This window comes from Orussus abietinus, unplaced genomic scaffold, assembly GCF_000612105.2.
Source record: "Orussus abietinus isolate OABI.00-Male unplaced genomic scaffold, Oabi_2.0 scaffold5, whole genome shotgun sequence".
Classification (NCBI taxonomy): Eukaryota; Metazoa; Arthropoda; class Insecta; order Hymenoptera; family Orussidae; genus Orussus; species Orussus abietinus.
In genome coordinates, this window is record NW_019394929.1 from 2007708 (window position 1) to 2034357 (window position 26650).

The following is a 26650-nucleotide window of genomic DNA, read 5'->3' on the forward strand; positions in this document are numbered from 1 at the left end:
ATTTTTTCAGTTACTACATGCCCCTTCACGTATGCAGCAGCACTCCTAGATGCGCGTGGGCGTTCTAATAAAATGAAATATTAACTTTCGATATAGATTTATGGCACTTGTCACTGGTCAGTGGTCACGTATGAAGAGCGATACGATAATGTCGCAGAATCGGTCGCGTCGGACTGCTACCGCATCCCTACGTACATACGTACGTACGTGCACATACGCATCGATACATACACTTAGACCAAACATGTCTCGAATTACCCTCCCCTACGCCAATCGGAATGCACGTCCCATTATTCCTGCCTCGTGAATGGCAACGAAAACGTCTGATCCTTAATTAAAAAAATAATTAATTAGGAAGAATTTTTAAAAACCGATAATTCTAACAAAATGGCAAATAAACTGCACGAGTAAAAACATGGCTATTATATTTCTCGGCATACCTATACATCTTAAACCACTCTCATTATACCTCTCGTTTACAGTGGCAACTAAGTAGTTGAAACGTGACTTTGTTTTTTATCTCTTCTTACGAAATTGAGTGACTAATTTTGAGCGATCTCGTAGGCGGATCCAGCGGCCTTTCACGTCACCTTGAGGACAGCGTCGCGGAATTCTCTCAGAATCGGGAAAGAATTCCGTAGGAAAAAGACCGCAAGAATAAATGTACCCGTGGTTCTCTCGACGGGGAATAATCGGGCATCTCTATTGTCACGACGAAAGCTGGGAGGATGATTGGATGATCGTTCCGGATGCTCTCAGGCCGTTCGCCCGGTTGGCCCTTCAAGAGCAAAGTGCCGGCTTGCAGTTGAAACCTTCAATTTGTCGTGTCTATCTACAATGTACGAATTAAACCTAACGCCGGACTCGCGCTTCTGCACGATGAAGAGGGAAAGTCTAAGTTTCCACGGTGGAGTCGCAAGGTGGAGGCCCGCTATGGAAAAATGCCGTCACGGTGGATAAAAAGCGCAAAGTGGTGTAAACAGGGAAAATTAAGTGTTCACCATAAGCGTGGAAGACGCGCATTAAACGAGAACGTACGCTCTCACGAGCGGCTGGCGGTGTACACGTAATTATATAATGCCTCGAACGGGAGATTACATGCATTTAACGGTGTGCACCGTGAATGCACACGGGGGCGCTCGACTTTGTATGTAAATATAAGGTTATTGCGCGAGTAAATGGATAATCGTGCACGTGCATTAATGCATTAAAAGTCGGGCCGTAGCGCCTTATGATCACGTGATGGGCGCGACGAATCCTCGGATGACACGGTGGACACGTAGAATTCCCGGGGTACATATCGCTATTTCTTTTTTTCTTTTCAGAATTTCTCTAAAGTATCGATAGAAGGGCGATGGAGAGAGTCGAGATGGCCAGGACGATCTTCTGCACCCTCCCGAAGAGGTTCGACGCGGAGTTGTAGAAGCCGCCCCCGAAGATTTGCAGACCCGCCGTTTGGATGCTCCTCTTGCAATAATCGCCGTCTGCAAGTGAACAAGGCCCTAGTATTTATGATCGTACTTATGGACACCAGTGCCTAGAAAAACTGGAACGAGCACAAGGGAAAGGAGGTACCGAGGAGTGACGCGCCGTTACAAAACCCTCCGTTGTTCGCTGACCTTGGCCCGACTGCTCTGCCGAGCTTTTTGCTATTTCCCTATGATGAATAGGATTTTTCTTCCCTGATAAGCCATGGGGTATGCTTACCGTAGGACCAGCCGGCGATTTCGCCGGTTCTCAGGTTCTCAGCCCTCAGCCAGTCCTCCAGAGGTCTGAAATACTCCCGCAAGGCCTCCCCGTCGAGCCTGGTTTCGCCAGTCGCATCTTGCAGAGTCTCCTGCCACTGCAACGAGGATCCTTTCTCCATCAGCCTCCTGCGATCAGGGCGAAAGGAAAATAAACGACGAGTAACCGTGCGGTAATCGGACGGTAAATGCTCGGATCCGAGCACCGTGCAAGGCCGAGTTCTGCCCACGACTTGCGTCGGAACACGGGGCTCCTTTTTTCAGACGCGTTACATAACACGGACGTTTCCCATTCGAGAAAGGGAGAAAACGTAACACGGCGCCGACCATCCCAGAAGTGAAACCGCACTCCCCAGGAAGGTCCTAAAATAAATTCCAGGAAGTCCTCGCGCGACTCCGAGGACTCCTCGACCCTGCCGAGGGTGGACGGGATTTCTTATGTTTTCGCCAGACCCACGGTAAATAACCCAGTCGATAAACTGTACCAAGATGCCAGACAGGACCCAAGATGCCACCGACCCAAAAAGGAGGCTGCGACCAGAGGACGTCCTAATATGAATTCCGAGAAGTCCTTGGGAGATTTCGGAGCCATTTTGCTCGTGTTACCCCTAGAAGACGGATGTCGGGAGGAACTATTTTTTGGGATGATCCCGAAAATAGTTCGCCCGGCAAAACGTCACCTAGGAGACAACAAAGACGGATCCGCCGAGACGAGCCTTATTTACGCCGCTTCGGTCGGGGTCGAATTAAAAAAGTTGGAATTCACGGGTGATCTTTCCCGACCAAATGGCGATTCCGGTTGGCTCAATAAATGGGCAAAAAACGATTCGAAACTTTTATCCAGTTAGTTTTCTGTTTTCGTCAGGCCTCCGATTTGGGTGGACGAGTCGTCCTGACATTTGCCGGCGAAATGTCAATGTCGGCCAGGACGGCGGTTATTCCGCGGTTAAAATTAAAAATGCGCGGTCCTAATTGGGATGTCCTGTCCTCTCAGGATCCTCTAGGTGCTCTTGACACGAATAGACATCCGACTGCACGTAGATGTCCGCCCATTTTCCTCGGAATCGAAGTCATACTCCCGCAAACGCTCGTCGATAGTCGAGGAAGGCGATTAAGACGTCTCGGGCGGCCAATTTGTACGCGTAATGTGACATAATGTTTCATAACGATGCCCCTACGAATTCCTGGGCCTAATTTAATTGCCGGTGCCCGAGGGGACCTCATACCAGGGCGCCTATCCGATCCAACTTTCTCTCTCCGAGGAATAGCTCTCTAGCCTCGTCTTATTTCAGGAATCCGAGCGATTTCCCCGAAAGTGAAGTGCGGATCGATGGCGGCCTAAACCAGGTTTGCCTAAAATACACGCACTCTAGGTGTAATTACCGCGATATCAAATGGCACAGGGCCAAGAAGCGGCCGCTCGATAATGCCGAAAAGGAGGCAACATCGAGAAAGAAATGATTAATCCGAAAGAATTCCCTAGCCGATTAATTCCTAGAGAGGAACCGAACCGGTCCTCCAGGAGGCAAGGCTGCGTGCTGCTCCAACTTCGATTAAAATATCCTGGCATAATTACCTCAAGATCGACCAGCACCCACTGAAATGGGACGTCAAGATGGATGATAATGATTTCGCATTTGCGTATTCTGTGAGCGTTAATGGACGGTCGTAATAGTTGCAGAATCCCGATAACTGGGAGTGGTACACCGTGGCTCCTATTTTTAGCCGGAGTCACGTACAGAGATAGTCCTCCTGAATAAGGCTGGTAACACTGACCCAGATCCTTTCGCCTTCTCGGATTTTTTACGGTTTTCCATTATTTTCCAGATTTTTATTTTTTTCTCAACATAGGCGAATCAAAGTGTAACGAGTTGCAGGACTCTCCCTCTCTCCCCGTATTCTCGGGCGGAATAAATCTAACACGACAACCGTGTTCGCCGATTGTTGCCTTCCCACGAACACGAAGCAGGGCTTGTCGAGAGAACGAGGTTGGATCTAGGGACCCTAGACTATCCTAACGCTCTCACGTCAAGTTACATTGGACGAGCCGACTGCTTTCCTGACGCAACGGCCGATTGCAAGAAACTCCGCACCGGATTCAGCATCGAGGTTGCCGACGCAACGGTGCAGCACGTAGGATCGCCTGTAACGCCGGTAATCCCGTAATTTTGCCGAAGTAATCATCTCAAGTGTCGTAAAGAAAAAAAAAAGAAGATAAATAACGAGAGCTCGGTACGAAGGAAAGTCCAGGCAACGATTTTCCGCCGCAATTAATTTCCATTAATACGCGCTCGATGAAGGGAGGCTAATTGGTGGTCTCGGTAGGAATGATTAATTGGCGGACATTCGGTTCCCAGCGATACTCGGTGGGTAGAAAAATGCTAATTGACCCGGGTGAAAAAGCCGGCGACAGGCCTCAAAGGGTGGAAGAAAGCCCGCAAATAACCGGCGGGTAAAGGGGGTAAAATCGAGCGGTCGTTTCAGAAACAATGCGCGGTTAGCAGGTTTTGTCGTCCACCTGTGAATTAGTCGCGCGACCTGTGCGGACTCGAGGGACGTTATGCAAGCTCCCGAGCGCCGATGATTTCCTTTCGAGAAATCGAGAAATTCACCCTGAAACTGCCGACTCGCCCACCATTTAATCCGCGAGTCGACCCTATTTGGCGATTTTACGCAGATCGGCTGCAATCTCTTGACCCCACACCCGGAGAAACCGAATCGAGAGGCGCTCTCGAAGCACCTCCCGTCCCCCCACGTGACTCATATCGAGATTCCACGAAACCAGCCATAAATTCTGCGAACGGAATCTATTAAAAAGGACCATTGCGTAAGTTCCGCGTCTCCGACTTCAATAACACAGTCGATAGGCCGACATTAAGTACACTTGGAGGCGCTTTTCGGAGCCGATAGTACGTTCGGCCATCGCGGCGTTATTTCCTCAAGATTGCGACATTCCGACGAAGATTTCCTACCAGGCGAAACCCGGTTTCGCAAAGGACATCTCATCGGCGATTTACCTAACGAGCCCCGCGAGGATTTCGAGGTCTCGCTAATGGATTGCGGAAGATTTCGACAGGCAATTGGACTAGTTCTGCGTACTACCGACACGTAAGGCACAGCTTGAGAAAGTTACGCCGATACGTGAATATAGCCTTCGCGTGGCGACCGCAGGTGCGCACCAATTTATGAATCTCATAATTTCCGGTCTGCCCCGGCGAAATCGGTACTTTCCTGTCTGCAGCCAGGTAACCGTTACCCAGGTAAACGCGTCGTTAACGCGGGATGCTGCCGCCAGGTATCTCGTGTCGCGTTTCGTTGTGTCGCGTCTCGTTGCGTCGCCGCAGATTACGCGTCGCGTAAGAGCGAGTCACGTTACGATCATCGACCCGCAGGTGTATTCTCGCGCGACCGTAGAAAATCGCCGGACGGACGGGAGGCCCTAGAGATATCGCAAAAAATCAAGCAAAAAGCGAGGTGTAAATCGTTCCCAGTGTCGGTAGGAGAAAAAGGAAGGAAAAAAGAAATACGTCGAACCGCAATTAAGTGGGTGAAACGACATTAGTCTCGTTAGAAACGGACCGAGATTAGCGGTTTAGTCCCTCCACGCCGCAGTGACGAGTTTCTCTGTTTCTCTCCTAGGATTTATGAATCGAGACGACGCGTTAGTCGGCCACTCGTCAGATCGAGACCCCCCGCGATCCGTGTTGTGAAAGGTGAAATCCACGGGGTTAAAACCCGAACAATTCGGCATCTCTTGCGAGAATCGAATGATCGATCGACCACTGACCCATCGAGTCCTGATCTTTCTCCGAAATGCTACTCTTGCGACACCTTACCGGCCCATATTTCAGAGTATTAAGTTTCAGAATCCCGTGGAATTACCATTCCCCTCGATGCACGCCTAGACGCAAGGTAATCTTGTCCATCCTTTTGGAATGTGCGAGGGGAATTATGCAAACGCGGTTATGCCGGCATTTTGCCAACGAGAGTGCGAGCCGTAATCCACTGCACACGCGATGGCCGGCACTAATCGGGATAAGAAACTGAACCCGTGATGCAGGAACTGGAAAGTCTGAAAACCGTGATTAAACGAAAGAAAAAAAAAAGAAAAAAGTAACCCGAGCCATTTTCCTTCCCCCAAGTGGCAAGGATTCATTGTGTAACCCTTCGAGATGGAATTTTTCAGGGAGCTCGGATTCGCGAGAGGATATGAAAAATATCACGGTGCTTCTTTCGCCCCAGATATTCGTCTGAAGGATCGTAAAAGGACACGAAGGAAGGTCCCTTTTGCTTTCGCTCCAGTTAGACCCCTGGATCGGGGTGCTCCCGTGACAAAGCGGAGTATAGCAGCGAAAGGCAGTGCCGTTATTAATTACGTAAGTGGAGCAGGCTGCAGGAACCGTTACCAAGGTGGTTCGCCGGTCTGCACGATCGTAATCCATCGAAGGCTCGTCCCGTCCCCGGTTCCGTAACGTCCCGTTCCGTTCCGTTACAGTTTCGCCTAGGGCCGTCGAGACCGGGGACCGATTTGACAAAAACCGCCGATCGGCGAAAGGGAAGATATTCCCCCAGGGGTGCCTCAATTGACCTTCCGCCATCGAGATTGGGAGAAGGAAAGTCTTCCCTTGGGGAAGAGATTCCAAATTTCGGGAAGTCTAATCGGGTAAGCGTCCTTGCGACGTCCGAAAGCGACACGGAACGGACAACACGTAACGGAAGTGGCCGACCTGGTGGGAAAGTTACCTGCACCGCTAGGTACCATCGACATAACGAGTTCCTTTCCTTGCCTCTTCTCCTGCTGACACACTGACCGGCGCCATGAGTAAATATTACGCAAATGCAAGTTAGGATAGCGCGGGTACGCAATTTAGATCCGGACACCACTAGGCGAGGTTGCGCAACCTGCGCCAGGATGACATTGGAAGTCTGCAGGTTATCGGGTCGGTCTTAAACCTCTGAAAAAAAAAAAAAAAATGCCCAACTCACCCCAGCACCCTGCCAGCTTCGGGACTCCTGTAGAAGTCGCACTTATGGAGCGGCCTCCTGGCGATGTCCGGATACCTCTGACTCGCGGCTCGGCAGAGAGACCTGAAGAGCTGGAACTGCAGCACCCCGGCGACGAAGTTCCTGAAATAAATCCTCTCTCATCAGACCCGTCTTCGTCTCAACCTCCCGCAATTTATTTCCTTTTTTCCCACACCTTATCGCGTATGGAAACGAAACGTCATTAATCCTCCGCAAAGCCTTCATCGTGGAGCATTCATGATTCTGACGTATAAAAGATTTCCCTCTAATTTCTATAAATGCTTTTTTCATTTTTCTACGCGACATGAGTCGAAATCAGACTCATCAGCCTCGTTATCGCCTCGATCTCGCTCCGTGCACGGGTCGTGGGTTTATAATAATTTTTCCACACCGCGTCGTGGAAAAACGCACGTCTTCCCAGAGCGCGGCGTCGCGTAAGAAGTTGCGTGCCGAGCGCTCGCCTCTTACGCACCGCCATGGGTTGGCGTCCTTTACGTAACCGGCTCCGATGTTTCCCCTGAAATTACGGCACGTCGTCTCCTGGCCGGGGCAACTTTCAACGAGAGGAGGACCCTATCCACGTATTCGGGAGCACAAGGACCGGAGGTGGGCGGCAACGAGTCCGCCGTGGGGATTTCGCGAAGTCGGGGATCGCGTTCGAGAGTAAAAGTCGAGGAGGAGAAGGAAACGGCCGAGGGTGGCGGAGGCCCCCCTCGAAAGACGTAAAAAAGAAATTGGTCAAGCCATACCCATGTATTTCCCTCCTAATAGACTATCGCAGCAATCAATCCACCTTCAAATTAGGTAATAAGGAAAGATGGTTCGATCGATAGGATCTCATGCTCGGCCTTGATCACTTAAACGATCGGTAGATCCGCTCGTCCGATGTGGTCTACCCAAAAACCACGAACAGCCTGAATTACCAACTTATGAATAACCATGCCCGAGGGAGTTGTTTTCTAGCGCGAAGAATCGATACCGTTGATAACGAAATATTTACCCAGCGAGGACGGAATCATCGTTCGAATTAATTGCAATTACCCTGAATGTAACGAGGGGCGAAATTCCCCATGTACCAGGGTATCTGGGGGGTGCATTCCCCGGAACTGAAAATATTCGACCCTAGGGTAAGGCATGTGAGTTCATGGCGATTAACGATCGGTCGTGGAGTAAATAATAATTAGGGGACGATCAAACGACACGTTAGGCTCACGGGCGATGGACACCTCCCGGAGGGAGCGGCGGTGCGTAATGGGTAGGATCATAACCAGAGAGAGTACCGACAAACCTACCGGTAGGTAGGTAAGTAGGTACGAAGGTATGTACCAACCGCCTGCCGGTATCTCTTGGAGGGACGGCCGTTCTGGGATGGTGGGACCCGCGCGACCCGCGGTCCACCATCCGCGGACAAAGAACGTGGGGATACCGGGACTCGGGGCTCGTGCGAAGGCGAAAGTGTGCCGCGTATATAAGGCCCGGAACAGACAGCAATCAGCATCCACTTCACTCCTGGGCTGATCCGGAACGATCGCGAACGTAAAAATGAGGAGTCCGGTAGGTCGAATGGAAGAAGCCCCACCGGGCGAGGCGCGGCCGTTCCGCGCGGAGCGGCCGGCATCCTTTCGCGTGCTTTTGACCGTATCGTTTTTCAGGGGTACGCGGTACTGCTCGGGCTGGCCGTGTTGGCGACGCTGGCATGGGCGGAGGACGCCAAGACGCCGGCCGTGGAAGACGCATCGTCGACGAAGAACGCGGATTCCGCATCCTCGGAATCCTCCGGAGACTCTAAGAAGCAGGAGAAACGCGGCCTCCTGGGGCTGGGCTACGGCTACGGCTACGACGTCGGCGGCTACGACATCGGCAGCGGCGGCCACGGAGGTCTGGAGCTCAACGGGGGAGCCTACAGCAACCTGAATGGATATGCAGGATACGGAGGGTACGGAGGGTACGAAGGCTACGGCGGGTACGGAGGGTACGAGGGCCACGGCGGAGAGGCGCACCACGTGTCGAAGACGGTGACCATCGTGAAGAACGTGGCGGTGCCCTACCCCGTAGAAAAGAGGATCCCCTACCCGGTGGAGAAACACATCCCGGTGCCCGTCAAGGTCCCGGTGCCGCAGCCCTACCCGGTGGAGAAGCAGGTGCCGGTGCCCGTGAAGGTGTACGTGAAGGTGCCCGTCCACGTGCCCCAGCCCTACCCGGTGGAGAAGAAGGTGCCCTACCCGGTGCACGTGCCAGTGGACAGGCCCTATCCCGTCAAGGTGCTGGTACCCCAGCCCTACCCAGTGGAGAAGCACGTGCCGTACCCGGTGAAGGTCCCCGTGCCGCAGCCCTACCCTGTCGAGAAGCACATCCCCGTGCCCGTCAAGGTCCCGGTCCACGTGCCGCAGCCCTACCCAGTGGAGAAGCCCGTGCCCTACATCGTGAAGGTGCCCGTCGACCGACCCTACCCGGTCCCGGTGCCCAAGCCCTACCCGGTCACGGTGGACAAACCCGTGCCCTACGCCGTCGAGAAGCCCGTGCCCTATCCCGTGAAGGTCCCGGTCGACAGGCCCTATCCGGTGCACGTCGAGAAGCAGGTCCCGGTCCCGGTCAAGGTCCCGGTGCCTCAGCCCTACCCCGTCGAGAAACTCGTGCCCTATCCCGTCGCGAAACCGGTGCCCTATGCCGTTAAGGTGCCCGTCGACCGACCCTACCCCGTCCACGTCGAGAAGCACGTGCCCGTGCACATCGAGAAGCATGTGCCCTATCCGGTCAAGGTACCCGTCGCCGTCCCCGTTCATGGACATCACGAGGGTAACGGCTACAACGGCGGATACAACGGCGGATACAACGGCGGATACAACGGCGGATACAATGGCGGATACAACGGCGGCTACAACGGCGGCTACAATGGTGCCTACAACGGTGGGTACCATTACGAAGCCGGACACGGTGGACACTATTAAGGAACGAGTCGACCTCGACCAACATGCAGAGGCCACGTCTAGGGTCGACGCTTCCGTCGCGATCGCCCTTCCTCGGCTTTCGGTTCCGCTGGACCCTTCGCCACCCCCTGGAGCTGGTGAACCCCCCGAAACGGCGTCTTCCCCCAAGAAGAGCTGACTCCAGCTCGAAGATGCCGTTTCCATCCTCGGTTTTACCCATCTCTGGGATCTCGTAACGGATGGCGTTTGTTTCACCACCGACTGCGGTATTTTGTACCTGCCCCCTGTATCCCCGTTTTTTTACTCGAGTTTGATCTATAATGTAAACGTTGTTACACTTACCTCACGTAAGAATGGTAAGACCGTCTTTTTTACAACCGTGTAAACCCGTTCACGGGTTAATCAGAGTTTAAGAGCGTACCCAAGCGATCCGTTGACGGAAAGCCGAGGTTCCTCATCGTTCGTTGCGATGTCAGGACCTTTGAAACCCGGCCTTTGGACGGCAGCATCGAATTCGGGGAGATCCCTTCTTTGAGAACGAAGGAATCGTTCTCCATGACCGGGACCCTGTCCCTCAGGTACCACGTTGTGTACAGTATTGTGAATTTTCATACGTAGATTAATAAAACGCAGAACAACCATCCTTGCATTCGTCTCTCGGTAGCGTTACCTCGATTTAAAATTCCCGCCGTTTGGCCGCGCCACCAAAAGGGGATCGGTAAAACATCACCGAGCGATCTGTTCTACAAACTTGTGGCGCCATCTTGCGAGTTCCACTAAAACTGCTACATCGCGATCGAGGGACGCGGGAACCGACAAAGCTAACTCTATTTCACGGCAGAAATCGAGCATCCTCCTTGATTTTACCGAATAATTTAGCGTGGCTATTGGAAGATCGCTCCTACCAAAAATTACGGCTCCCTAGTGGAGGAAGACGCTCCACTTGTCGCCGCCATTTTAAAAGCCATACATGTGAAGCTCGTGATACGATGAAAGTAACTCTGAAAAATCGTGCGGGGGAATTTTTCATATCATCGGTTCCATGTTCCTGAGGTTAAATGTGGTGTCACCACATCGCGAAGAGTCGCAACGATCGCGGTAAAGCATTCATAGAAGGTCTTGGACTTCTTCCAGGTTCGATGAGGCCTGTTCGAAGATCTAGACGCGAGTGACGATCGGATCCTCCACTCGGTATGGAGGAAAGACAGTGAAAGTGCAGAGAGGAAGGGAGAAAGCGAAGGAGGGACGGAAGCGCGATCGCTCGAGTGTGGGGCAGACTTCCTTTCTTCGTCCACTTCGTCCACCTCTTTCAAAAGGAGTCACTTAGAGCCGAGAAATTGCCCGAGCGTGAATGCTCGGGTAATTAGCCCTGTCGGTAAAGTCGTCACGCTCGAGGGCGGTCCATATTGCAAACGACCCTCTCGCACGATATTCCCCAATTCGATTTCAACGAATTCCAAGATTTCGAGAGTTAAACCGACTTCTGGGACTCGCCGACGCGTTGCCAGAATTCCCGAGGCCAATATTGCGTTACTATTCCGCATTCCTTTACAGGGTGGAACACCTTAAGAACACTGGAACGACGCCGAGTCCCCGCGGTCACCCATCCGGACGCCGGCCGTGCAGACGGACGCTTAACTTGGAGAACACCTCGACCGCCTCGCAGGAAATGAGAGTCGGCCGACTACCGGCGCGTTTAAAAGTCGTTGGCAAGCGAGAGGAATGCAGCCACCGGGGGATAATCTCTCTCTTTCCGACAGATTCTGATCCACCCGAGTGCCGGTCCCCCCCAACTAATTGCATCTCGTCAGGAAAAAAGAAAAAGAACGAGCCAGCCCTGCCTTGCGTGAGCGAACTTTCCTGCCATTCCTGGGTAACGTGTCTGGGCGTTTAATGGTATCGAATCAACATAGATCTTTCCAATCCTCGCAGGATTGACACCATCGACAGGCTATTACTATACGTCGGGATTATTGCAATTACCTCTGGTGTCCAGAGATGCCGCATTAGAGGACCATTGTCGCGTCTCGGAGTATCAACGTCCTGAGGAAAGTGAAACCTCCTGAATCTCGGGAATCAAGAGGAAACGTCGCCGGAAAGGATGAAAAATGGAAGGAAGGTACGGCTGGTACAGAGAGCTCTGGCTCGAGTTTTACGATTGCTTAGAAAGCAAAGCAGCGAGTGCCGCTTTCATCGTTGGACTCACACTAGGTGCTCATCGTTAGGATTCCCGATATGGATCTGATAATGAACGGACGAGTTCCTTCAAATTCGGGCCGAATGGAATATCCCTGCCTATCGAAGGAATTCCTACGGCCGATTCAATTATTCCTGGACAGTCGCCATCTTGCTCGACAAGGAGTGAATCGCGTAATCGCCATTTTTTTTCAGGTTTACCATCACGCCAATAACTGTTAAATCTCGTTCTGCCCCTGTCACCGATTTCGGCAACGGCGTAAAAAACCGAGCCTTCTCTATAAGCGGTGGCTGAAGTCGCCAATAAATACCGAGTCCCGGTTCTTGGCGAGCCAGTCAGAGTTTGACACCACCTACGGCCAGGAGTCCGCAGAGACTCGGAAAAGCCACGAAAATGGCGAGCCGATCTCCGTGAAACTCCGCCCATGGCAGTAACTCCACGTCTCGGTGCGGAGGCGAATGAGAGCTGAATTTTTTTTCCGCCACGCCGGTTCATTCGAGTAGTTTTTCTCAATGCTCTTACGTAAGGGAAGGAAATCCCGGAGAGGGAGTCGCGTGGCTCATTGAGTGAGAATTTCCGCCGAGAGGTTTTCTCCTCCGCCCTCCTCGGTGCGACTCGCGAAAGACTTGGTAATTTAATAACATAAGGACGAGAACGCACGTCGTACCTCCACTGCGTGGAACAAACGCGAGGGATAACGCAATGGCTCCGTTCACGGTGGAATTCCCAAAGAGCATCACCATTTGGCCGCGATTACGTGCATCCTCTGTACACCCGCCGAGTCTAATTAACGTTAGAAAGCATTTGGGATTCTTTAGAAATCCCCGTTTTATTAAATTTACTCCCTCGTCCCAGGTGCGACCGATTGCGAGCTTCTGCCCCCCTCTGGCGTCCCCCTACCCAGGGTAACGCGAAACGTGCGAGAAATCCGCAGGGGGAAAAAACTCGGGGCAAAAACGCTCGCCGACGAAGAGTGAGAGGGTCGCGGCTCTTTTCCCGCGTTTCCGCGAGATCGCGACCGGACGCCGCGAGCTCGTTCGAAGAAGCCATTAGCCGGCGTGTCCGCCCTCTCGTTTCTTCGAGATATATACCGCCAGCTTCGAGTTAACTGCCACGCAAGACTGGATTTCGCGAACCCAGTCACCGGCGATGAATTTCCAAAACTATGTGCAACGAGAGTTTCAGGAACCGCCTCGACTAGACTTGCGGAAAAGCGCGGGGAAAAGAAAATGGATGGGATGCAATAGTTGCACTTTTCTCCCACGTGCAACCGGATGAAGATCGAAGGTGTGGAGTGGTAAAAAAAGATACCCCGTTAAATTTTCCCATTCCACGGCAGGGTGGCTCGACCGAAATCGGTCCGCAGGCTCGCAAGAAACTAATTCCCGAGCCAGCGGAGAGAAGTTTCGAGACACTGCCACTCGCTCGTAGATGCATTCGATATTTTCTAGGTGGCACTCTAGGAGAACAAACCACGGCCGTCCTAGGAGGACCGGGCTGCGCGACCGGCGAAAGTCGATGGTTGGTATAAATAATGCTCGACACCTCTCAATCGGTATCCAGTTCTCGTTGGAGCTCCAGCTCTCGGACGCATCGCAATGAAATACCTGGTGGGCGCAAAACTTGTCAACGTGGTCGAATCCGCTAACTGATCGGGCCCTCTCAAGAGTCGATTCGATGACAAACCCCATTCGCGATTCTCATGACTCCTGACCGAGAGGATACGGACGAGGTGTCCTCTTCTACGAATCGATAGGGAGGAGACCTCGTTTATTCGCGATCGACTCGACCGATATTCTGACTCCTTGTTTCCTTTCCAGCTATTCGTTGCTGCCTGCCTGCTGGGCCTCGTCTCTCTGACGAGTTCCGCAAGCCGGAAGGAGGACCTGGAAAGAGCCGCCGAGCTGGCCGTCGAGAGGGCCGCCGAGAGGGCAGCGGAGAGAGCCGTGGAAAAGCTCCTGGAAGCAGGGAACTTCACCTCCCACAACACCACGACCGAGACGAAGACGGTCAACGAGAGTTACGAGAACACCAGGCTAGCACCACCTCCGCGAAAGGAGATCGTCGAGGACCAGAACTCCTCCACGCAGGTGCCAGCAGATGCACCTGCGTCGACGTCGCCACCACCCGCGACGCCACTTCCGGTGCCAGTGACCACCACCCCGAAACCGATCCCGAAGGAGTCGGAAGAGTCCACGGAGAGAAGTCGCCATTCGAGCTCCTCGAGCACTTCGGAAAGAAGTCGCCACTCGGGTTCCTCGGCCACTTCGGGAAAAAATCGCCATTCGAATTCCTCGACCACTTCGGAAAGGAGTCGGCATTCGGGTACCTCGACCACCCCAGAGGCCAAGATGCCGCCACTTCCGGTGGCCAGAAGTCCGGATGGCTTCATCGACGTGCCTCGCACCTCCCATAGACATCGCCATTCCAGTAGCGAGGAGAGGTTCCCACCAACGGGGCCCAGATTGGACTCCTTCCTGGACAGTCAGGAGAAGCATCACCATCGCCAGCACCAGAAACAGAAGCACCAGCAGGCGTTGCTGATAGCAATGAGACCCCCCTCGCCAAGACCCTTTACCAACATCGAGATCGACGTCGGGCCCATCGGCTCCAGACCTTCGCCCTCCATTTACCAGCGGATTCCTCCGCTGCCCATCATCCCCAGATTGCGGAGGTTCGACGAGAAGCGCTTCTCCGGAAATCTAGGGACTATGTTCGGAGAATCGGACTTGTTAACGGGGATAGGGTCCGAGTAAAAAATCCACTCGGATGTTGAGGACTAGTTTTAGTGACGAGCAAGGTGGTGCGAGGAGGTGCTAGGCCCTCCAGGGCTCGAAAACACCGTTGTTATATTTTTGTGTTACGAGTACTTGTTGTTTTTTACTGTCGACGAGGATTATTGTTGACGTCGAGGTGCTGCATTTATTCGGGGGGGTTTATTTTTCCCGTTCTTCGGGTTAAAAATGGGTTACACCACGCGATTGCGGAGTGGAGATTAAATCGAGCTCGCCATGATTGCGCGACTCGAAGATCGCGAATGGCCGAGAGCTACTCTTTCACTCATCCAGAAGTAAATACCCATCCCGTGACATGAACGCACTTTGTAGACCAATGTACCGAACGAGCCTTCTAGGGCTGAATAAAAGTAAGACTGCGTATCCTAGATCGACCTGCGGGTAATTTAAACGATAATTCTCCTTGGATCAAGATCGTCTGCTCAACTCCCGCAAATTTAATCCTGATACAAGATTTCGTAATTTCCCGGGGCTGCTTATTCTTACCGCCAAGACAACTTCTACCTCGACTGGCGACCAACTTCCGGACTTTCTAATCTCGGGAACCCGTCCAAAGGTAACACGCGTGGAAACGACTCGGTCCGCGAATCCGAAGATCCCGATCGGCGGGTATTCGCGGGCGATCACGATACCAGGATTGAATAATCGGCTTGGCGTTAACTTCCGGAGAGAGGAGGCTTCCGGTGGGGTCGAAACTCCGGAAGCGCGCGGAAGACTTCCGGGGAACACCGCCTCACATTCGGTGAAGGATGACTGCGCTCTACGAAAGCTTGGAAAAATCTAAATGGTCCAGCGATTTGCAACGCTAACTCCTGGAATAATTTTGCAAACATCCAGGATAAGAAATTCTACTCCCCTTCGGGGTGGTCTTCGGGGGATCCGGTTAGAGAACCTCGCTCCACGTCCCGGAAAGGCCGCTCACTCCTTACGAGTTATCGCGCAAAATTGCTCGCATAACATCGGCGCTCGGTTTGATTTTATTCCCCCGGTGCACGTCCGCATGATCGAGCGGGCGCAACATTAGAAACGAGCCATTACGGGCATCTACGCGTTTCCTTGAAAATTTCTCCGGAGCGTTCTCTCGTTACCGCTCCTTTCCCTGCCCCTCTAGCTCGCTCCTTCTCTCTCCGCCAGAGCGGCCAGCACACTCTCACCGATCGGCCCCTCGATGGGTTCGACATTTTTCCCCAGACTCATGAAATCGAACGGAGAAAAAGAACCAGCCAGACCGACCTCTTTCATCTTCCCCACTGACGACGCGAGATTTCGATCCTCGATCGGTCCATCGCGCCTCGGCGTCCTCCTCTACGTCCACTTTCACCCTCGATAATTCGAGCCCAGCTCCGAGCCATTCCAGGTCTCTTAACCGGTCTACGGTATACATTAACCTGCGATGGACTTCCGTCTTCCGCGGTTGCCGGAAACTGCCGAGGGCACCTGAAGCGAACCTGAAGAGTGGTCCTTATCTAACGCAAGGTCGAGCCCGGACGAGAAATGCCGAAGATCATTTTTTTCCCCCTTGATCCTCCACCGGGGAATTCGATAGGCAGGGTGACGCCGACTCGCGTGCTCGATGATCGAATGATCGGCCAATGATCGGTCAATGATCGATTTATCTGGAGCAAGGCCGAGCACGAGATGCATCTCCGGTTACGGTGCGTGTCGCGATACCGACATCTTGCGCCAGAAGGAGTCGTTTCCCATTAAATTAGCCGTCCACCCTTTCCATCTGTCCACCTCGAGGGTGTCTTATCAACTTCCGTTTATCGATCTCTCTAAGGCCCAGAGACAAGCCTCTGGAACCCCGTTGGATCTATCGCAACGTCGACCATGCCATGCATAGCGAACTGCGACTCGCGACCCACCACTTCTTCGACAGGCGAGGAAAACTCGCGCAAGGTGTCGGAATTCGTCATGGTCTCGTATCGGCACTCGTAACTGCGTGCAAGTACGACTGTACGAGCACGCGAGATGGGGCCCACACACGACCATGCGTATTTCACTTTCAACGGTGCGCGCCTCGATTGCAACCCATACAATTTCAGCGGGGAAAGCAGCCCGTGGGCTATAAAGACGGTAACATCCGAGTGGGAAACGTCCAGTCTAGTATCGGCCTCGAAGACGACCGTCCGCGGGTTGGCGATCGTTTTTTGGGAAAAATCTGCAAAACGAGGACGACCCGGTGGTGCGTCGAGACGGCAGACAGAAGTTGCGAGTGATAAGCTAAAAACAAAGTGTGAACTAGAAACCGCGAAGAAAGGAGACCGGGGAGGAGAAGACACCCCGTGGACGTGCCCGGAATCGAGAGCATGCGGATCTCAGTGGTAAGCCTGCGCACGAACGGCTCTGGCCCTTCTGCGCAGCGGGCGCGAAATTCCCGGCGGCATAAAATCGGCAACTCGTGCGTAAATCGCGTTCGCTCGGTCATAAAAAGTGTGGCAGGGTGAAGATTTACGCATGGTATTCACAGACTAACGGCATTAAAATCATTTTTCCCTGTACAGGTAGTACTGACGGTGGCCGTGCTGGGGGTGGGAGTGTTGGTGTCTAGCGAGGACTCCGCAGCATCCTCGAGAGAGCGCAGAGGAGCGACATCGGAAGATGCGCAGCAACACCGAGCGACTCTGGAATCCGAGGGTGCCGAGAACGCGGGGGAAACTTCGGAGGGGTCTGAAAGTGGCGAGAAGAGGCAAGAAAAGCGAGGTCTGATAGACGAGGGCTACGGTTACCACGGACTCGACGGTGGAGGTCTGAACTTCGGGGGCCATGGCGGCGGCCAAGGTGGCGGCGAAGGCGGGCACGAGGGCAGGATAAAGCACATAACGATCGTGAAGAACGTGAAGATCCCATACCCGGTGGAGAAGAAGGTCCACGTGCCGGTGGAGAAGGAGATCCCCTACCCCGTGAAGGTCCCGGTGCCCGAGCCCTACCCGGTAGAGAAGAAGATCCCGTACCCGGTGAAGGTGCTGGTCAAGGTGCCGGTGCACATTCCTCAGCCCTACCCAGTGGAGAAGAAAGTACCCTACCCGGTGCATGTCCCGGTGGAGCGACCGGTGCCCTACAAGGTCTACGTGCCGCAGCCGTACCCGGTGGAGAAGAAGATCCACTACACCGTGAAGGTGCCAGTGCCGCAGCCGTACCCCATCGAGAAACACGTCCCCTACACGGTGAAGGTGCCCGTGCACGTCCCTCAGCCCTTCCCGGTGGACAAGCCGGTCCCCGTGGCCGTAAAGGTGCCGGTCGACAGGCCCTACCCGGTGCATCTACCGAAGCCCTACCCGGTGCCGGTGGAGAAGCACGTCCCGGTGCCGGTTGAGAAACCCGTCCCCTACCCCGTCACCAAGCACGTCGAGAGGCCCGTCGCCGTGCCGATCGAGAAGCCCGTGCCGTACCCCGTCAAGGTCCACGTGGCCGCGCCCTACCCCGTCGAGAAGCAGGTCCCGGTCCCCGTAGAGAAACCCGTTCCCTATGCCGTCAAGGTCCCCGTCGAGCGTCCCGTTCCCGTGCAGGTCACCAAGCACGTGCCCTACCACGTGGAGAAGCACGTCCCGGTGCCCGTAAAGGTGCCGGTCCCCGTGCCCGTCCATGAACACGGCTACGATCAGAGCTACGACCAGGGTTATGACCAAGGGTACGACCAGGGCTACCAGCAAGGGTCCGAAGGCGGATCTTTCGAGGGCGGCCATGAATCGGGATACTCCCAGTCTCACTATTAGGACCAGGGACCCCAGGACGCGTCCGTCTTGAAATAAAGCCAAAGAACTGCACACGATTTCCGGATTGGCGAGGCGCGTTGCGCGAGCTGGCCTTCTTCAGAGGTGGTGCCGGGCATTTCTTCTATGCCGGTTCCCATCCTCGCCCTGGTCCCATCCACGCTCTGCAGTGCAATACTTTGCAACGTTTTGTAATATTCCGCAATATTTTGCAATACCGCAAATCTGTCAACCAGGATCGTAACGGTTACGGCGTTACGTTTACGAGGTTTACATACGCTCCTTCGAGGTGGGGGGAGGAACTGCGATTTACCCAGCAATTACCGTCACTGCCTGGGTCGAGTTACCGATACTATTGCGAGGGTTTTGCGAACCCACGTAACGATTCTAGCGAGATCGTTCACCGTGTAGAAATCTGCAGACACGATGACCCTCGGACATCCTCGACGGGAATTAATTCCTGGCTCGGATGTTAACGAGCGATAAACGAATAGTAATTGCTACTCGATGACGTTGCGGCGGGTGGTTAATTGTCAACTACGTCCTGCAATTGTTGCGAGGGCATCCGTGGATTTTAGGAGACGCGCTTGGTAGAGGTATCTCGGTTACCGTGTTATCAAACTGTAGAACATTCGTTGGAAGAATCGGTTCTGTAGCCCCCCATAAATTTGACGGTGACGAAAGAGGTCCTTACCTTATGTATGGGACGTTGGCCGGGACGTGGTATTTCGAGCCAGGATCGAAGTCGTCCTCGGATCTCAGCACTGGAGGCTTCAACCCTGAGTACCGTTCCCGCAATCGATGCCAATGGCAGTTGTAGTTCTCCCTGTTGGCGACGCCTCGAAATACGTCCCATCTCCACTTGTCCATAGCGATGGCGAACGGCAGACCCACGACTTTTTCCATTGCCAGGGCGAAAAGGTAATTTATGTCGGCAGCAGGCTCGTCTATGTACTTTGTAGCGAGTCCTAGGGTTTGTAGGTGGCGCGGCGACGACACGCTCAGTACAACCGCCTCTCCGACAGCTTCATGGAATCCTGATGAATTAATAAAGGCATGATATATTTCCAGGACAATTTATGATTTATACCCCCCTGACGCGCCCTGGAAAAGGGTATCGATTGATATCGGCCAGAATGTGCCGAGAAATAATTAACGTTTCGGTCTCTAGGACTGGCAGGTGCCTTTACGCTGATAACCGAGCCACGATCGCGCAAAGTTAGCGTGGAGTCGATACAGCCTTCTAAACTGCGAGCAATTAGGCTATTAGCTGATAATAATTCTTTGAATATCGATTGAACCACTTTGGATGCTTACCTGGATTTGCACCATCTCGAAACTCGCGAGGCAAATGACGATACCGCAGGAAGTACTGAATGTGGGCCATCTCGTGATGCACCGTGAAGAGGTCCTTCATCGTCACCCTCGTGCACATTTTGATCCTGAAACCGAATCCCCTCGTTTAAAGATGTCCCGAGGGAGAGCAGGAATATTTATACGAACGTTTACCTGTAGTCCAGTCCATTACAAAAATCCCACGCCGATGCCTGACAGATCAGGTTCCGATCGCCAGGATCTTCGACGATACTTCCTGCCCAAAATTCTGGAGGCATCGCACTTAAATTTAAGGACAGGAAGAACTCTTCGGCCACTTGGAACATGTAGATCGGAGTGTAACCCTGAAGAAATAAATTGTCATATTCAATTGAACGGACAACGTCGAATGAAATGGGAACGTGGAGGCATACCTGTGCTCGCATTTCTGGAGTTACGTCTGGATAAGCTTTTCCGGGATAAGGCATTGTAAGATCCAGAATGTTGGTCCAAGATTGAGCCCAGATGTTTCCTAAAATCATCGTCCATGTTTCAGAGAGGTGCATGCACGTAATGAGGTAATGAGGAAAAATAAGTACCGAGCACATGAGACGGTAATGGAGCCTGCGGATTTATTTTCTCAGGGCCGTAGAGGTCCCTCAATTTCCTTCGAACATAGGCATGCAGTTCTGTGTATAAAGGTCGAATGCTTCTCCAGACATCTTCGATCTCTTGCTCGAAATTCGCCGATTGGTATGGGAACATCCAGTACTCGGCGGCATCGGTGAAATCTGTAGAAAAAAATTTTCCTTTCAGTTTCCCAGCAGTCCATTGTTAATTACTCTCCACTGTTAAAATTGAAAATGTTCACTTACTGTTCAGACGTGCGGCGTCGTTGTTAATTTGTATAAGTTGCTGATACAGTTCTCTCATTCGAACCCCATTTCGCCTCCTCCACTCTGTCCACACGTATTGCAGCTCGTCCCAATCCTTGCTTTTCGCCATAATTTGAGCGATATCTTAAGAAAATAAGTAGCTCGATGACACGATCGCGAAATAGTCACTTATTAACGACGGGCATATAATTTAATCATGAGTAACGAAATGAGTAATCGAGTGAATAACGATATGAGTAAGAATACACTGCCATACCTGGATACAAACGCAGATCACACCTGAACGGGTCGTTGTAAGAGCAAATCGTAACGTCGTTGTAAATCGAAAGCATGTCGTTGATTATACGATTGTACTGTAACCGGAAGACGGAGGAATAACGAGGAAATCATCCCAAAGAAGGAAGTAAAAATCATCTCTATTACACTCACTCTGTTCAACTGATCTGGCGGAAGCGCTGCAGGACCAACTACGGACAAGTACTCGAGGCGTCGAAAAATTGCCGGATTTTGGATATTACTTCTATCCAAATTCGAGATAAGACGCCAAGAGTGATGCTGGAACTCGGCATAACGCAGCTGCGCTTCCAGCTGTACAAAAAAAAAATAGAACTATCCATTAAAGTATAAATCTTCTAAAAATCATGGCTTTTGTATGCAGGAATTTCGCGGCGTTCTCCGCCAAGGATGTCGATAATGAGATCGCGGACGTCGACGTGAACGATGCAAGAAAAAGAAAAAAAAAATAGTGCGTGGAAGCGCAATGAAATCGATGACCGGTACTCTTAAGAATCCTGCACTGTGCGAACGTACAGGTAACGATAACAACCACGGAGTGTCCTTACACTTCATAGATGATGATTACGCGATGTACTCCCTGTGCATATTATGCACAAGTACCACGATCCACATATATCGCAAGACTGGAGCGATCATCTCGATAATATCCAATTACTCGCAGAACCTTGTAACTTTCTGGTGCATTGAACAATTACGAGGTTTTCCTATTGAAGGCGATGCAACAAGGACGCCCATCGCGATTCCTCGAGAATCCTTCGTTCCCTTCGATGCTTACCGCTTGTGCTTGCGTTGCTTCATTGGAGTTGGTCTCATAAGCCCATTGGGCAGCAACGTTTTCCCCGCAGAATCCTGCGCCCAAAAATTCAAGCTGGGCCAGGACATTCCCATTGTCCACGTTGACTCGCGGGTTTAATCTCCCAGTCTGTCTGTCTCTGTCCAGTCTATCATCTTGCAAAGGCGGCAAGTCCAGCTGACTCGAAACCTCAGGGATAGAAATCAGCAACGAAGTCGCCAGAGCGATCAGCTACAACGGAAAAGTATACCCAACTAAATTCATTGAATTCTCCCCAAGTACTCAGTTATCTAATTTTCGATTAACTTTCTCGACCATGTTGAAATGCCCGCATGGTGCTCCCTTTTAAAACGATAGGGAAAAAAAAATCAATTACACTCGCGGTGAATGACTAATTGAGTTAAAAATAAAATTCGGAAATTTTCCGCAGGAATGATGAGTTAAAAAAATCGACCCCGTGTTCTCCACTGTCTACCGCCATGGTATCAATTCGGTAGATTTAGAGCCACTCGCCGGAAGTTCATGACAATTTCAGGCTTAGTTTAATTGATCGAAAACTTACGATGCACCTCGTTCTGTCAGAATCGACGAAAGAGGCGAAAGCTCGCCGGAGCTGCATGTCGAATCTAAGAAGTCGCTACCCCAAGGAACTTGGCAAACGATCGGAGCAGGTGGGTTCACTTCGCGAGACTCGCGGAGGTATTGTTCATGTCAACGCTAAAACGAGGCGCGGACCCTAGAGGTGGGTATACACATTTATCCCTGCGAGTAGTTCGAACGACGCGAGAGGTCATCCACGGAGTGGGGATACACCTGTTGTTCACATGGTCGGCCAAGGCGAAGACGGAGCAAGGTGTCCCATGGCCGCATATGCGACACCGAGGGAGGTGGCAGCGTTTGCGGAAGCGATAGATTGCGGAAATATGGATAACCACGGGGGAAGGTGACAAAGGTATCGCGACCGTTATGGGCGAGAAAGTGAGGCCATCCCTATTCACCTTAAAAAGAGAGAAAAATGGAACAAAACGCGCATTTCCATGATACAAAAAAAAAGAAAAGACTCCTTCCAGAAATAGGCCCGAGTCGGGACGAGGACGCGAGTGACGACAGAAAAAGGGAGCGGTCGGCAAAGGGAAGAGTCGGAATTGACGTGCGGAAAATGCCTCATGAAAATAAGGAAAACAACCTGGACGACGGCGGCACGTGTGAGGGCGGTGGTGCCTGAGGAGTTACGCCACGGTTTCCCACGGCACTTCTTATCTCTTTTTCGCGCACAGGCCGCGCCTCTCGCCCTCTCTTTCTGTCGATGCACTCTGGCGGCCGCGGTCGGAGCGGCAACCTTCGCCGTTCGCGCGGCCTAAATCTGCACGTAAAGATAAGGGGAAAAAGAAAGAAGAAGAAGCACCTTGTCGCGGAACGGCGCGATAGACAACCCCGGAATGAGCCGTAATTGCTGGGAAAATGGCGAGACAATCGCCTAACGTCCGTTTACAAGTGCGATCGTCGGCACGGCGGGATCGGATTATTACGAGAGAAAGAGAAAATCGAGGAAAGGGATAAATAATGGGAATTAATAGATGCGCCGATACCTAGAAGCGCCGCGCTACCGAATCCCTCGGTAATTAGCGAGTGCAGCGCGCCTCATTGATGTGCGTTTCCGCGACCGTCGAAACGTAACGACTCTTCGCGAAGTGACCCATCGCTCACGGGATTAGTCACCGCGCTTGCATAAGTGAACAATCGGTTGTCCACACCTTCTCTGACACATCGTGCATAATCTTTTCTCATACCCGTCTGGGATTATTTCATCAAAAACACGCACATATGCGTGAGCGTTTAATTAGGCACGAGTAAGCTGGCACATGGGGTATAAAATGCAATAATGGAGTCATTCCGGTATCTCCGCGAATCCCTATCGGGCACGGTCTTGTTTCCCTTGCTACACTTGCGGATCGCCCTTAGCGATGAGCTAACGCACTCGAATGTGCGACCTTCGGTCGCTAATGCGAAACTCTTACACGATACATGTTCCTTGGTTGCGTAACGCCAAAGGAACACGCGGTTTACGCGATGGCTCTTTTAGAATAAAGGGGTTCCTCGGTTTGCGGAGGTCGTTTCGCATGTCGCGATTGCGTCGACAATAGCTCCGTACAATGGCCGGTGACAGTGCGGTCGCATCGCACTATTGACATTGGGAGCTACGCCATAAGTGCTACACCTTGTGCTACACCTTGTGCATAAGTTCTCCTGAGTATCGCGATAGTCCTTAAGAATCCGACCGACCAGGTCGCAATTGAATCGGTCACCCTAGCGCTAAAAAATCATGTCAATGAAAGTAATTGCAGAGTATGGCAGTGGAAGCGTACACGAGGGTGTACTCAAAATCGAGCGTGCGGTCGTGTCATAAGACGTAGGTACACAGGACGACTCGAGATTGCCGGATTTCCTTGAAGAGACTCCCCTTGAACAAGGACTGGGCGAACCCTCTGAAGAACCTCCCCGAAACAAGGCGCCTGCCGCCCTCAAAGGGTTAATTTCACCCTGGAGGGGTAGGAAATGTGCCGACCACTCGTTTGGGGCATTGTGTCAAGGTCGCAGATTTTTTCATGGCGGCGTTAAAACAGGAACACCGGAAGATCCGATGATACGGCGAACCTGGAAACAAAGAAAAAAAAATTTATAAAACGTGTTCCCGTGTTCGTTAGTCAAATTTATTTCGCAAAGGTGCGTTTACGCGTGTCCAGTTGATGACGTCCTTGGTGGGGCGCGATTCCGTGACTCGTGTCGCGTAATAGCGCGAGTCGCTCCTGCAGGGCGTGGGAAAATCGCCACTTTCATTGCCTCCGTCTTACGTTTGCACGTATCCGACCGTGAAGCTCGGCTCCATTCGTCCGGCCGCATGTCTGTTACGCGTGTATAGAGACTCGTTCGTTTGTGTACACCAATATGCGCATTGCCAGACTGGCGGATGACTTCTTACCGTAGGCGGGACAAGACCTTGTTCCGAGCTACGGATCTTTGAGGACGGTTAGCTGTGACACTCCGGCTAGGAGTGACTCGACCTCGACTGCGATGGTCAAGCAAATGGGTCTACCACGTGGACGGGGAGATCGACGAGTGGATGGGTAACCACGAGACAGGTGGATTGGTGTATCGAAGTGGAGAGGACCGGAAAATGAGCCCGGGGTCTAGGGATCAACCACAAAACACCGTCCCATAATACGCGTCCACGTTCCTAGCATAAGTCCGTAAAAGAGCGACCTTGTGCAACTCCGTGTGAAATAGGTTGTTTATCGTAAGCCCGACTGTCCTCGGCTCGTACAGCGAGCCCGGGTTTTTCATATATGACGGAAATAAACATTTTGTAAGTCGGCGCGACGCAGTTTTCGCTCTCTTCGCGAACAGGTCGCGGGTTAGGAAAGAAATCGAGGACCGAGCCTTGGCCCGAATAAATGGTTCATACACGTTGATTCGACGAAGGTTCTAGCCGGCGAATTCGAGGGAAAAACGAGGGAAGCAAAACGCGATTAATGTGTCGCGCTGAAAGGACCCGTCGATATCCCCGCCGTAGGAAGTATCACGTCACCGAGGATTTCCCGGTAAACTGGAAATACTCCCAGTGTAAGGAACTTCCCAACATTCGTCGATTCTCCCAAAGCTTGTTAATCGTGTCACCGTTGTCACCGTTCTCACCGGGAACCCGTTCCCATGAAGCCATCATAAGCTGCCGGTTGAAATTTGTTCCTAGCCGTTGGCTACTCTAAACGTGTCTTCTGATCTTCAAACAAGTTTACGGACTCGGCGAAAAAAGATACACCACACGCTATGGAATCTGAACTACTGTCCGTGAAATTACAGGTACGTGGGAACTAATTGAAAAGGAAATCTCTGATTAATATTAATGGAAACTTAAATGCTATACTTTTTCCCCGTGATCGTGATCAAGAGGATTCATTTTCTTACGTTGTTTAATCCGATCGAAGAGAAAGGACTAAAAGTTAAGGGCATCCAATTCGCGAGAAAGTTTCAGGGAAATCTCCAAGGTGGAAGAGCTCTCGTGCCATTTTGCGGAAGAAGAGTTGGGTTCGACCGAGTGCGGTGTCGGCAGGTGTAGGCGGTATCTGCAATCGTTAAAAGCCATATTTTCACAGAAAAATAGTTCATTCAAAAAATGTTTGATACCGGGGATTTCTTACTTGGGACTACGTATATCCACAAGTTCCGATTCGACGGAAAGTTCGACTTTTTCTCGTATCTCTCCGGGGAGTTTGACGAGCAGCGTCAACCATTCGCACGAAGCGCTGGCAGGGCTTTTGAAGCTCATCTAAAAAAATTAATATTTTCATGGAGTCAGCACGCAAAAAATAAATATTGTTACCACCTATAATTATTTTTTGTATTACTCTACCCCGAGAAAGACGTCCTCCGGGGTGACTGCCTGTTTGAACTTCATCTCATATTCCGGAGTAGCTCGAGGATCCGAAGATCTAGGGTCCCAGCGTGATCCTGGTTCCACTTCATCAGGATGCCAAATATCCTTATCATTATTCGACGCAAGGGCTGCATGGGGTCCTGTATGAGTGGGAACAGCTTCTTTCTGCACACTAATATCACCAGGGCCTTTTACACAAAAAAGAACATAAAAAACCGTGAAAAAAAAATTGAACAAAGAAAGTGGCGAGACGGCCATTTTACCTAATTTTCGTGCACCCGCCTGAGGCAAGTCATCTTCTGGCTCTGAGTCTTCCTTCGTGGGAGATAGTAATTCCTGAAGAGCTTTTAATTCGGTGTAATTAAAGCATCCATCCATCGCAAGATTATTTCAGGGATGATGGCTGACTTTTCATTCAGAAACTGTACTTGGTCTGATGGACTTGGTGACAAGTCTCATATAGCTCTATTCCTTGTAGTTTGATCGGTACGGTCGCCATAGCGACCTCTTGCCTTG

At 51.9% G+C, this 26650-nt stretch overlaps 3 protein-coding genes across 3 annotated transcripts; 1 reads left to right on the forward strand and 2 right to left on the reverse strand.

The window, feature by feature from the left end:
- Positions 1–61: 61 nt before the first annotated feature.
- Positions 62–22981, reverse strand: LOC105701363 (angiotensin-converting enzyme). The gene is made up of 13 exons (XM_012428050.2): positions 22265–22981; positions 21685–21933; positions 21042–21200; positions 20869–20965; positions 20592–20735; positions 20316–20507; positions 20151–20248; positions 19912–20081; positions 19720–19844; positions 19097–19439; positions 6732–6872; positions 1708–1874; positions 62–1484 (listed from the first exon to the last, which is right to left on the reverse strand). Exons 1-13 carry the CDS (start codon positions 22319–22321, stop codon positions 1333–1335), a joined length of 2094 nt encoding a protein of 697 aa, XP_012283473.1. The 5' UTR covers positions 22322–22981; the 3' UTR covers positions 62–1332.
- LOC105701098 (proline-rich protein 4-like) lies at positions 16999–18405 on the forward strand. The gene is made up of 2 exons (XM_023433513.1): positions 16999–17013; positions 17194–18405. Exons 1-2 carry the CDS (start codon positions 16999–17001, stop codon positions 18403–18405), a joined length of 1227 nt encoding a protein of 408 aa, XP_023289281.1.
- A 1426-nt stretch (positions 22982–24407) lies between the features above and the next one.
- Positions 24408–26512, reverse strand: LOC105701316 (protein PIH1D3). The gene is made up of 4 exons (XM_012427969.1): positions 26398–26512; positions 26111–26322; positions 25899–26026; positions 24408–25823 (listed from the first exon to the last, which is right to left on the reverse strand). Exons 1-4 carry the CDS (start codon positions 26510–26512, stop codon positions 25694–25696), a joined length of 585 nt encoding a protein of 194 aa, XP_012283392.1. The 3' UTR covers positions 24408–25693.
- Between the last annotated feature and the right edge of the window lie 138 nt (positions 26513–26650).

What these genes read in the sequence shown, in the direction of transcription:
- LOC105701316 (XM_012427969.1), bottom strand. Translation starts at nt 26,512, where the DNA reads ATGGATGGATGCTTTAATTACACCGAATTAAAAGCTCTTCAGGAATTA. An exon ending in GGCGGGTGCACGAAAATTAG is followed by an intron (nt 26,323 to 26,397) that starts GTAAAATGGCCG and finishes TTTGTGTAAAAG; the next exon opens with GCCCTGGTGATATTAGTGTG. An exon ending in CGGAGGACGTCTTTCTCGGG is followed by an intron (nt 26,027 to 26,110) that starts GTAGAGTAATAC and finishes TAATTTTTTTAG; the next exon opens with ATGAGCTTCAAAAGCCCTGC.
- LOC105701363 (XM_012428050.2), bottom strand. Translation starts at nt 22,321, where the DNA reads ATGCAGCTCCGGCGAGCTTTCGCCTCTTTCGTCGATTCTGACAGAACG. An exon ending in CTGACAGAACGAGGTGCATC is followed by an intron (nt 21,934 to 22,264) that starts GTAAGTTTTCGA and finishes TTTCCGTTGTAG; the next exon opens with CTGATCGCTCTGGCGACTTC. An exon ending in TGATCTGCGTTTGTATCCAG is followed by an intron (nt 20,736 to 20,868) that starts GTATGGCAGTGT and finishes TATTTTCTTAAG; the next exon opens with ATATCGCTCAAATTATGGCG.